At 35.9% G+C, this 12004-nt stretch overlaps 1 protein-coding gene across 1 annotated transcript in view; it reads left to right on the top strand.

Annotated features, from left to right (window-relative positions):
* Nucleotides 1–9181, top strand: part of ACBD5 (acyl-CoA binding domain containing 5) — a 91760-nt gene extending 82579 nt beyond the window's left edge. Inside the window, exons 11-13 of the mRNA XM_006871685.1 lie at nt 7947–7991; nt 8250–8359; nt 9130–9181. Of these exons, the coding sequence (XP_006871747.1) occupies nt 7947–7991; nt 8250–8359; nt 9130–9181 (207 nt within the window). The remainder of the gene's footprint in view (nt 1–7946; nt 7992–8249; nt 8360–9129) is intronic.
* Nucleotides 9182–12004: the final 2823 nt, after the last annotated feature.

A 12004-nucleotide genomic window follows, 5' to 3' on the forward strand; every position in this document is an offset into this window, starting at 1 on the left:
TCTAAACAGCCACTGTGATTATCTTACCTTTTAACATACTCAGGTTATCAGGACTTCTCAACTGTATTTTATAATCAATTAGAATGTGAATCCTTAGGCTGTATGAAGCCTATGAAAACCATAAAATAATATGTAAACTTTTAATATGATGGCTGCATTTTTTAGGGAAAGGGCTTATTGACTTTATCAGATTCTTAACAAGGTCTATGATGCAAAAGACATGAAGAATAGTGTTGTAAGTAAATAGCGTTAGCTTGTTTATATAGATAAGTGTAGGTTGTTGATATCAGATCAACAATTTTTACTTATATCTTTTATAAATCAGAAAATTCTACTATATGTGTCTAAAAAATCAAAAGTGATTCCGTCTGAAGTATGCCTAAATTAATGTAGAACAACCTTATGGAAAGCAAAAAAGCTTATGTGTAGGAAACATCATTTGTTTGTTTAATATTATTGTTACTGGCAGTCGATTTTTTCTTGTGCATATATATTTTTCAAGAATATTTTGTCTGAGTAGGAAAAGTTCATGGAATGATCCTGATGCCAAAAGAACTAGATGGTACCTAGCTACTTCTACCAACTGCCCTGAAAGGGATCACTCTAGAAGGTGCTAGAGAGAGTAAGAAAAAATATGGAACAAAACCTAAAATCGAAAAAAACAAAAAAAAACAAAACAGGCTTACTGGTCACATAGCCCGGTGGAACCCCAAGACTATGGTTTTTGATCCCCCTTCAGGTCTGGAAGGTAACTCATCCCCAAGGCTTAATTTTCAGACAAGCAGTTGATAGGTAAAGAGTGGGGGACAACAACACTAGTGAGGTACACACACCATAGAATGATCAGCCATTCAAGATCAAAAGGGCAGCATTTATCCAAGGACAGAGTTCAGAAGGATTAGGAAAGAAAAAACACACCTAGAGGATGTGGGATAAGTGCTGCTACATGGAGGGGACTGCAATCATTGAGATGAAATCAAGTGTATGATTTGTTGAATGTAAAACTGATGATGTGCTCTGTAAACCTCCACTCAATTCACAAGAAAAAGTGTAAAAAAAAAAAAGGTTTGTGGAAAAATTCCATTCTTTTTATTCCATTTTCCCATCAACTTTTTGAAGCCTCATCATATAGATTAATTGTCTTAGTTGTTATTAATTGCCGTTGAGTCAGTTCTGACTCATTGTGACCCTGTATAGGATTTTCAAGGGCTAGCTGGTGGGTTTGAACTGCTGACCTTGTGGTTCACAGTCTAGTACTGATCCTACAGTGCCACACCAGGGTTCTCTTTTAATTCCATTTTTCAAGAACTTTCTAATCCCCCTCATATAGATTCATTGTCTTTAATGGTACTGAAATTCTGTTAAAATTCCTTTAAATTTTGTTTTTTAGAAGTTTACTCTTTGGCTCTATGTAAAACAATTACATAGAAGTTTACTCTGGCTCTATGTAAAAAAAAATATATATGATATGTTAAGTTTTTTCCCCTTAAGATTTCCAAAATTCATTTGGATGACTGATAAAAGAAATAAATTGGTGAATAGTAGTAGATTGTAGAACTGAAGAATCTTGTTTTAACACCTTTACTTAGGAGATGAAATAGCTGAGATTCTGAGAAGGTACATTAATTCTCAGCTGAGCCAGGACTAGAACTGAGATCTGGTTTGAAAGTAATGTGCTTTCAACCATATTAATACACATATGAGACATATGTAAGGCACCTAAGATTGATAGATATATTTGTACGTATATGTGTTGTTGGAGTCCTGGTGTAGTGCTATGAGTTAATATGCTGGACTGCAAAGTCGGTTTGAACCATAAGGTAGGTGATTCAAGCTCACCAGACATTCTTAAGAAATCCTATGCAGGGTCACTATGGGTTGGAACTGACTCAACGGCACTCAACAACAACTACATATATATATATAATAAAAATTTTCTTTGGATTTACTCATTCATTAAAAATTTATTGAACCACCATGACCCAGATACTTTTCTAGGCAAAGGATACAAAAATGAAAAGGGCAAGTGTGGCAAATCTTGGAGTAAACAACCGAGGTTCAGATCCTGGCCCTGACTAATACTGTGGTTTTCGGTCACATTAGTTGACTTCTCTGTGCTTCTATTTCCTTACTTATAAAATGGGGAGATTAATAGTGCCTACTTCAAAAGCTATTTGGTAGATTAGATGTTTAGTATAGTGCCTAGAACATGTTGTTAGTGCTATAGAGTTAGTTCTGACTCATAGCGACCCTGTATAGGGTTTGTGAAGTGTGGCTGGTGATTGAACCTCAGACCTTGCTGTTCAAACCGACCTTGACGTCCTAGTGCACTATCCTGCAGCGCCACACCAGGACTCACTAAAGTGATGTCGGGTGAGATGATACTGATGATGTTAATGAGGATATAAAACAGCTTTGTTTCTTCCCGCACAAAGCTCACAGCCTTATAACGGTCTAATTTAAACAAGTCTCTTTTTATATTCCTTTGTAAGATACTATTGTATGAATTTTTGTTCTTTCCAATTAAGTATTTTAAATTTAATAGTCCTTTGTTTTAAATTGGCCAGAGCAACAGAATAATTGGATTTTGATTATGTGTGTGTTTGTGTATAAATATGGATCTATATGTATACACAAGGAGCTCTGGTAGCGTAGTGGTAACGAATTGGGCTGCTAATCTCACGGTCAGCAGTTCGAAACTATCAGCTGTTCCGCGGGAGAAAGATAAGGTTTTCTGCTCCCATAAAGATTTACAGCCTTGGAAACCCTATACAGGGTCACTATGAGTCAAAACTGACTCCATGGCACATAACAACAACATATGTATACACACATACTTACATATAGTTTGTGGGAAAGTTTCCATTATCTTTTTTTTTTTAACTTTTTATTGTGAATCGAGTGAAGATTTATAGAGTGGATCATCAGTTTTACATTTAACCAGTCATATACTTAGCTTCATCACAGTGATTGTACCAGCAGGTAACAGTATCTACCATTATTCCCTTTAACTCTTGCATTCCTTCCTTTGTCTCCCACTACTTTCATCTTCCTTTTGGTAACCTCCCTCTTGTTGTCTGTTGCCTGCCCTATCAACTATACTAACATGTGTCTGTCTTCTAGCCAGTGAATAATTTTCCCTTTCCCCTCCTCCTCCTGGAAACAAAAATAGAATGTTTCCTTTATCAAGAAAACAGTAACTTTTCACAACAGTGATTTCATACAATATTTGTCATTTTTGTTATTGTTGTTAAGTGCCATTTAGTCAGTTCTGATTCACAGCAACCCTCTATAGGGTTTCCAAGGAGCAGATGGTGGGTTTGAACAGCCAGTCTTGTGATTCATAGTCCTGTACTGATACTATATATAGCACCACACACACCAGGAGTCCTTTTGATGACTAATTTCACTCAGCATAATGCCCTCTGGAGGTTCATCCATGTTGTAAGGTGTTTTGCAGATTCATCATTATTCTTCAATGTTGCGTAGCATTCCATTGTGTGTTTGTCCGTTTGCATTCAGTGTAATTATTGATAGATATGATTTGATTGCTGTCATTTTGCTGTGTTTGTGGTACTTCTGGTTTCTCTGTTCCACATAATTTTCTTGTGTTGAGTTCGTTTTATTTGTGGGGTTTCTTTTCACTGTATTAATATTTACTTTTGAAAATATTTTCCTCCTTTTAACTTTGATGTGAAAATATATTGTTTCTTTGAGGTTACCTTATAGTTCTCTCCCTCCCACCCCATTTAAAACCATCTGTTTTATCTTGAAATATACTTGGCTTACTCACCATTTGGAAGGTCTGTACCTACATTACTCCCTCTTTTTACTTTGTAGTTGACATCATTATAAGTTGATATCTGTGATTCCCTATTTTCAGTCTTGTCAGTTTGTATTACTTTAAATACTTCTATATCTGGATTGAATTTTGGGTGGTGTTGCCATGTATGTTAATCTTTGGTTGTTGTCTGCTGTTGTTGGTTCTCAGCCCAAAAGAACACCCTTTCATTTTTCTTGTAAAGTTGTCTGGTCATTACAAATTCCTTTAGTTTCTGTGTATCAGGAAGTGTCCTAATTTCATCATCATATTTGAGGGACAGCTTTGCTGGGCATATGATTCTTGATTGGCAACTTTTTTGTTTCAGCGTTTTGTATATGTCATCTCATTGCCTTTAGCCTTACAGATTCTAGTTTTTATGTAACTTTTTTTTTTTTTTTTCTGAGCTGCTCTCAGGATTCTTTTTTTGTCATTGGTTTTGGAAAGTTTTGTTATATGTCTTGGTGATTTTCTTCTGGGATTTATCCTGCTTGGGGTTCGTTCACCTTCTTATATGCTTATATTCTGGTCTTTCATGATCTTCTCTGTGCTTTTTATTGTCCCTTCTATTCTGGAATTCTGATCACCCATAAGTTATTTCTCTTCATGGTGTCCCACATGTCTCTTAGGCTTTCTTTGGATTTTTTTCATTCTTTTTCTGATTGTTCTTCTAGTATATTTGTATTGAGAGATCTATCTTCAAGCTCACTAGTTTGGACTTCCATTGTTTTGAATCTATTCCTCTGCCTTTCAATGTTTTGTTCATTTCTGAAGTCTTAATATTAATCTTCTGGATTTCTAATTGTAGGTTTTTTTTATTGTTTCAAAAGTTGCATTTATTTTGTCTGTTTGTTCTTGTTGTGTTTTCCTGAAGTTTTTTCTGTGTTCTCCTTGCTTTCCTGAATCTTTCCGTCAATTAGTTCCGTTACCTCTTTTTTGTTTTTAGTTTTTATTGTGAATTGAGTAGTGTTTACATGTAAAAACACAGGTTTTACACTCATCATTTTGTTGCAATGATTACAATCCTGACTCTGTGCATCATCATTCAACAGTATTTGCGTCTATTCCCTCTGCTTTGTTTGTTTGGTGTGTTGTGTGTGTGTTTTTGTGGGGGAATGTACACCAAAACACTCAGGAATATATGATCATTTAAACAACCAAAGGGCACATTCTGCAAACCTGCCTTCCTGGCCACCAGCACACAGCCTTTCTCTTTCCATGACTCTAGAGTCCTCCGCTGCTCTGCCTTTCCATGTCATCATTTCTGCCTCCATCTCTGGTGTCGCTGCTTCTCTGGATAGGGTCCCACATTCAGCTTATGCTCTTCTCCTTTTATGGCCCTAAGGTCCTCTGTTTCTGTACTGTAAGATTAATCACTCCCCCATTTTTGTTACGTAATTTCTATCTTTATAGTTGTGACAGTCGTAATTAATCATGATAATAATTACTCACTATTGAATCATACAACTCTTATACCCATCTCCTTTCACCAGACCTGTCTAGATGGCAAGATGAAAACAATTCAGTGGTGATTCTACCTTCCCCCACACTCTCTGAACCTAAACTCTGTCTTGAAAACTTGTAAGCCAGTCACTTCATGCGTTTATAGCCTCCCCTATTTTAGGTGGTCATTGTCTAAGTTGCCCATCCATATCAATCCTGTATACAGAGGGGATAGGATTGATCATTGATGTGAAGACTCCTTCCGTCTCAGTTGGTATTTTGAGTTACTACATCTGTAAGTATAGGTCAAGTTCATCAAATTGTAGCAATTTATACTTGTTTCCTTTGTCAATTTTTTTTCATCTTCCTCTAGTTGAGTTCTGATCATCAAGTGGTTGAATCTAGGTCAAATAGCCACTATCTGCAAGTTTGGGCCTTCTCGTGTATTTCCCTTCACTTTATCAGCTGGATGCTTCACTCTCTGGTCTAGCCTCTGTGGCTATGTCCTTGTCCATGGGCTCAGGAGTCCCCAGGTCTCATTGTACTTCGGAGCAACCAGCTCTTCCTCTTTACTCTCTCATCTCCAGGTTGACTAGAGTCTATAGTTTTATTCCTCAGAAATGTTTTCTGTCCCTGCATCTTGGTCATTTTGAGCTAAAATTGTCTCTGGTACACTGTGGTGTTGTCGTATTTGTATTTAATTGATGATTGCATGTTGCTGTGTTCTTAGGCTCTCACTAACTGTCTTCTATGGGTGTAGTTACAAAAGAGGAGTGCGTGCACCTTTCTCTGTTCGTGCACCTCTATTTAGGGTGGGTTTGGCTGGTGTTGGCTGTAAGTGTTTATCAGGTGGTATAGAAGCTGGCATTGGCTCTTGCCCAGTTGGTGGAGCTGCAGAGGGTACAGTTGTGGCTGGGCTATATAGGGAACAGTTGGTATCCACTGTCTCCTATAAGGTGGGTAAGAAGAGAATGTCCTCCTCCTCCCCCCCCACACACACATACAAGAAAACAAATATAAATAAGCAACCAGCAATGAAAAGAGAAAATAGTAAAGGAAAAAAAATAAAATCAAGCAGCAAGAAAAAAAGAATTTAATGATAAAAAAAGAAAAGAGGGTCAGGTAAATGGAGTCATAGAAGAGAAAAATAAGAGAGAAAATAAAATAAGAAAGTATAAAACAACAAAGTACTACTTAGAAAAACCAGGGAGAAGGAAGATGAAAAACAGAGTAGAGTTTAGTAAAAAAGATAAAAGGAGGGAGAAAAGGACGAAGAATATTAGGGGAAATGAGAAACAGAGGAAAAGAAGGAAACAAAAGCAGAGACAGAAATGATATAATTCAAGGAAATAGAAAGAGGAGAAAGAATAAACAAATGAAACCAAAATAACGAAAGGAAAAACACAAAACAAAATTTGAAAAAAGAAACCAATGCAGGTGTTCCACTCGGAAAGAAGACAACTCTGGGGCCTCCTGCCCACCTAGGAACTCACGAGGTGGTGCGGGAGGAATGTGATAGCAGAGTTCCTGGCCCTACATGGAGTTCCCATAGGGATAGGTGCTGTGTGTGTTCAGGGCACTCAGTAGTTCATGGAGGCCCTTGATGAAGCTGGTTTCTTGACTTGTTACAAGGCCACTGGAGGCAGGGTGGCTGGTTTTGAGGGTTTCTGCTAAACTGGCCTGGGGGCTCTTTGGATTCTAAAGATCTGGAACGAATCCCAACAGAACCCAGGCACCTGCTTCACACTGGCATGGTTCCCAACCACGTGGCTCCAAACTCCTAGAAAGCAGGGTCTGTGCTGGGATTGGGCCTGCCTCTGGTTACCTGGGAAGCAGGGGCAAAAAGAAGGAATTGCATCTTTCCTGTCACTTGTGTGGATCTGCCCTGCCAGCCCACCTCTGTCACCAAAGCTGCTCACAAACGTTCAAGATGGTGGCACTACATTTGGCTGGCCCTTCACAGTCAGTCATCCTCTCTGTCTGTCCTTGCTCAGCTTCTTCTCCCAGCAAGCACTCAATTCCATTTCTCTAACCTGTCCTCTGAAGTTCAGGGTTCCAGGATTTTTCTGTTTCATTTGGTCTCTTGTATCTTTGTTGTATAGGGTCCGTGTAGTGCGTCTGGAATAATAAGTTTCTAATAACAAACCAAAGACTTACTTGTGTTTTGAATGAGACAAATTGGAATCAGAATTTCTAATTTTGAAAATTTTCTGCTTTGTTTGTGCTACTTTGTGTTTAAAAACCTACAGCACTAATAATTCATTTATGTGTCAGTTTTATATTCCCTCCACTATAATTTGTCATAAAGGTCCTAAATAGATTGTGACACATAATTTTTATGATTTTATTTAATAATCAAGATAACAGTTCTCAAATGTAAATAGTAAATTGGTAGATTTTATGGAAATAAAGGGGTTAATTAAGAAATATTGAGTAGGAGATTTAATAAGAATATGAACGCAATAAGAGATTAGATTAATTTGAGTGTGCAGTTTGATAATTTTGTATAATTTGAGCTAAAAACATAGAGTGCCAAAGGTACTTACTGGTCTTGTCATTTGTTTGGATTGGTTTTCTGGATAATCGAAGCAGAGTTTGCAAAAAATAGAGAATAAACTAGTAATTCAACCATTCAAAAATATATAGGAAATGGAAAATTTACTGGTTTTGTTTTTATTTATAGGCAAAATCATCAACATTACAGGCTAGTAGCCAGCCCTCCTCACCGGTAAGAGATTTTTTCTTAAACCTGAATGCTAAGGTTTCAAATAAGTTCACTCAATTTAGATTATATGAGATCCTTAAGGCATTCCCAATGAAATCCACCTTTCAGAGCTTATTAAATTATGCTTTGAAATGCAGAATATCTTCCTCCCTTTAGCAGAAGTGGGATTTGTTATTAATTATATCTTTTTATAGTGGTGAATTTTTATACTTATACATACAATATAGGCTAGATTTATAATCAACTTTTTTATTTTCTCAGAGACCATCTTGGTGGCCTTTCCAGATGTCTCCTGGTGCATTAACTTTTGCTATTGTTTGGCCTTTTATCGCTCAGTGGTTGGTGCATATATATTATCAGAGAAGGAGAAGGTAAGAATTAATTGCTGTCAGTTTTATAATTCAGAAACTCTCATAATCAACACATTATAGATAACAACTTTAAGCAGCCTATAGTGGATAGGTTCATTTGATCGAGATATTATTCTATATTCCCTTGTGATCCTGAGACTGAAACGACCTTGTTAATGGTATCTTCTAGATTACTAGGTATGTGTTAGACTTCACAAACTTTTACATAAGAGCATCTGACTAAACAAGAAGGTGGCCATATTCCTTAAATTTTGTGACTTATGAGGAAAAAATAATGTTCTCCTACAGTATGATACTTATTTTGGGCCCTTTGATAATGTTTAAAAGAAAATAGAGAACCACACAAATATTGTGTGTTCTCTATGCTCTTGTAATATAGACATTAACATTTCAGAACACTTTCAGCCCAGTAGGTAGGCCTTTCTTCTGCAGTGTGCTGGATGATTTGAACTACTAACCTTTAAGTTAGTAGTCAGCCCACTTTATTTGCTCCATGGTTACGAGTCGGGCTGTTATGAGTCGGAACTGACTCCACAGCACATAACAACAACAACAACTTATACTATTAGTAGATAAACTTAAACCCATCTAACGTTGGCTGACACATTTCAGTCTTCTCTGTATGTTCTCTGCTTATGTTGAGACAAAGTTTGATTTATGTTCATCAATAAAGATGTTTTCCTACAACCAAAACCAAAAACAATCTAGAAGCTATATGAAAGGAAGAATATTCTTTTAAACTCTTTATTATAACTTTTTGTTAATTTTAGCACTTACTGTAGTTTTGAAGTAATTAACATTTGTAAATTTTATGGTATTTGAATTTGAATTTATATTGTTCAGAAAATTCTTTGGTATGAATTTGTTCTATATTTAGATTGCATTTATACTCATAGGAGATTGTTTTTCATTTTCTTTTTAAAGAAAACTAAACTGAAGAAATGGTATTTTATTCAAGAAGACTACTGGATCTGAATGGTCTTGGAATGAAATGGATTGTGAATTCACAAGAAAGTCTTATTTTGTGATGATTACATTTTTTCTGTTGTCCAGTAGTTTGGTTTGTGTACATATATGTATATTTTTTGCACTACAATGATAACATTTTAAGGACTAATTTTACTGATACTTGAATAATCAATCTTGAGTATAAGTAGCATACACAGATTTACCCTACCCTTGAACTTATGGAACATTGTTAATTATTGTTTGGTAACATGTTTACCTGATTATCTCCCATATAGAAGTATAAGCTACTTTCTAAGTTACAGTTGTGATAATGAGATCAGACTTACAAGTGGATATTTTAATTTTCTAAATTAAATATGAGAATGAATGCAAACCAGGAGTGAGTTTCAAATGAGGTTAAATCGACTTTATACCTTAGTCACTGAATTGCCATGCAAGGAATAAGGAACTGCTAGAAGAGCCTTCTTCACAGTTTACTTGTGGGCTGCCCAGAGCTCTTAATTTCTGTCTCCTTTCTTGGGCGTTCCCTACTCTGACTCTAGTGTCCAAGCAGCATTGTTAGGAAGTAGAGCTCTATGTCATAGGCTTAGCTTTTATAAATGATTCACAGTACAGACATAATCTACTAATGAAAATGATGGAGACTGGACTTAACGTAGGTATGGAAGTGTATTCTGAGCTTACAAACCATTAATAAGGTTTCAATTCAATCATATACAGTTATTTTGTAATTATTTTTCTGTAACTGAGGATAACTAGTTTCTGCTTCATAGGGTGCTTTGAAATATAATATAAAAACTTCTTTGTACTGTTTTTACAAAAGTCAAAAAGGAAAGCACTTTTCTGCAACTGGAAAACTACACAGACTGGACTTCAAACCTCTTAGTGCCTCAGTTTTTCCTTTGGGGTATAATATTTGAGATATACCTACTTCACAGGGGTAATGGAAGGATTTGCAAGCTAGCAAGACAGAAGCTTCCGTATGATAAGGCCCCACTAACTAATGGAAATTTAGCTCCTTTTCCACCCCACCCCACATTGAGACTAAGAAGACTTTGACTTAGATCCTTGATGACCTTATTTAGGAAATTATTCTTCCTGTGTACCTCAAATACTCCCTCCTCCTGTATGGTATTTTTTGCATATAACACGCACATGGAAATAATAGGTGCAGGCATATAATGCAAATATCATACAGACAAAATGAACACACAAGGGAGTTATGCAGTTTGGAAAAAAACATAATGCACATTATTTGCATAAACATACGGTAGATTTATTTGTACTATAAATATTTCTCTGATTCAAAGGCTTTGTAGCAAATAATTTTTAAGCATTTTTAATAATGTACAATGGACTGCTAACAGCAAAGTCTGTGGTTCAAACCCACTAGGCGCTCCTCAGAAACCCTATGCAGAGTTGCTATGAGTCTGAACTGACACGAAGACACTTATCAGCAACAATAATGTACAATGTTGAGGTTAGCATTATGTGTTCAGAGTATTTTAAATGAGTGAAAGAGGTAATCCGTACCTTATATAGACAGAAGTTCTTTGTTTGCCTGAAGAAAAAAGTGTGAAGATACAATATACATTTCCCCCAATTTTTCTTTTATGTAACTTTGTATTTTAAAAAATTTTAAATTCCATTTGATCAATATATATGCCTGTCTAAAAGGATCTGTAGATACTTTTTAGAAAAAAAAAATGAAGCTTACCTAACTGAATTATATGTAAAAATAAAGCTTATTCTGGTGGATCAGGCGTTATTTAAAAAAATTAGAAATCTGTCTGGTATCAGAAAGTGGTAGCTTTTCTCTTCGTATTTAAATAAATAAAAGTGAAAATTCAGAATGTAAACAGTTGTGATTCATTAAAAGCAGTCAGAAGTAACTAATTCCTAGGGACAACCATTTGTATCTTATAGTTTTAAAAAGCACTTTGCACACAGTTCTTGTATATAAAGATGTAATTATAGGGTATAGTATTGCTCTGGTTAACAAAAATCTCATTTAAATTTTTAAATTGACAGCTAAGGTATTTTTTTAACAACTGCTTTTCTGTTTATTGTAAAACTAAGTTAAAAATAAAATTAATGAAAATTTTGATTTTTATGACTTGTTGCTGTTGGAAGTGCATTTTGATATGCACTAAGAAATAAATAAGAATAAATAGTAGGAATTCATATATTATTTTTTGAGGGGCTTCATGAAGATGAAATATTTGCATGTGTTCAGTTCATGTTCATCTAGAAGCCTCTAACTGGCTTCATGAATTGTTTATTTGGATGTCTGTTAGAATATGTTCACCGGTTATTCCCCCATCCCTCCATCTATGGACATAGTACCACATTTGACCTGGATGCTTAAGCCAGAAATCAGGGTGTCAAACTTGGTTTGACCATACTTCAACATTCACATACAATCCATAAGTAAGTCCCATTGCATCTACTTCTACAGTTGTTATGCCCAGAATTCAGGGTCCCCAAAGACCACCCAGGAGCCATACACCAATGTATATACATAAGGGTTGTTTATTCAAGCTCGAGCCAGGTCTCTAACCGCATCCAACGCAGTGGATTAGGGAAAGAGCCCAGAACACTTTGTCTGCAGGGTTTTTATAGAGTTTTCAAACAGCTCAGGTTTCTCAGCTTTACAATCTTTGGATTGGTTAACAA

Source organism: Chrysochloris asiatica, unplaced genomic scaffold (assembly GCF_000296735.1).
Source record: "Chrysochloris asiatica unplaced genomic scaffold, ChrAsi1.0 scaffold00172, whole genome shotgun sequence".
Classification (NCBI taxonomy): Eukaryota; Metazoa; Chordata; class Mammalia; order Afrosoricida; family Chrysochloridae; genus Chrysochloris; species Chrysochloris asiatica.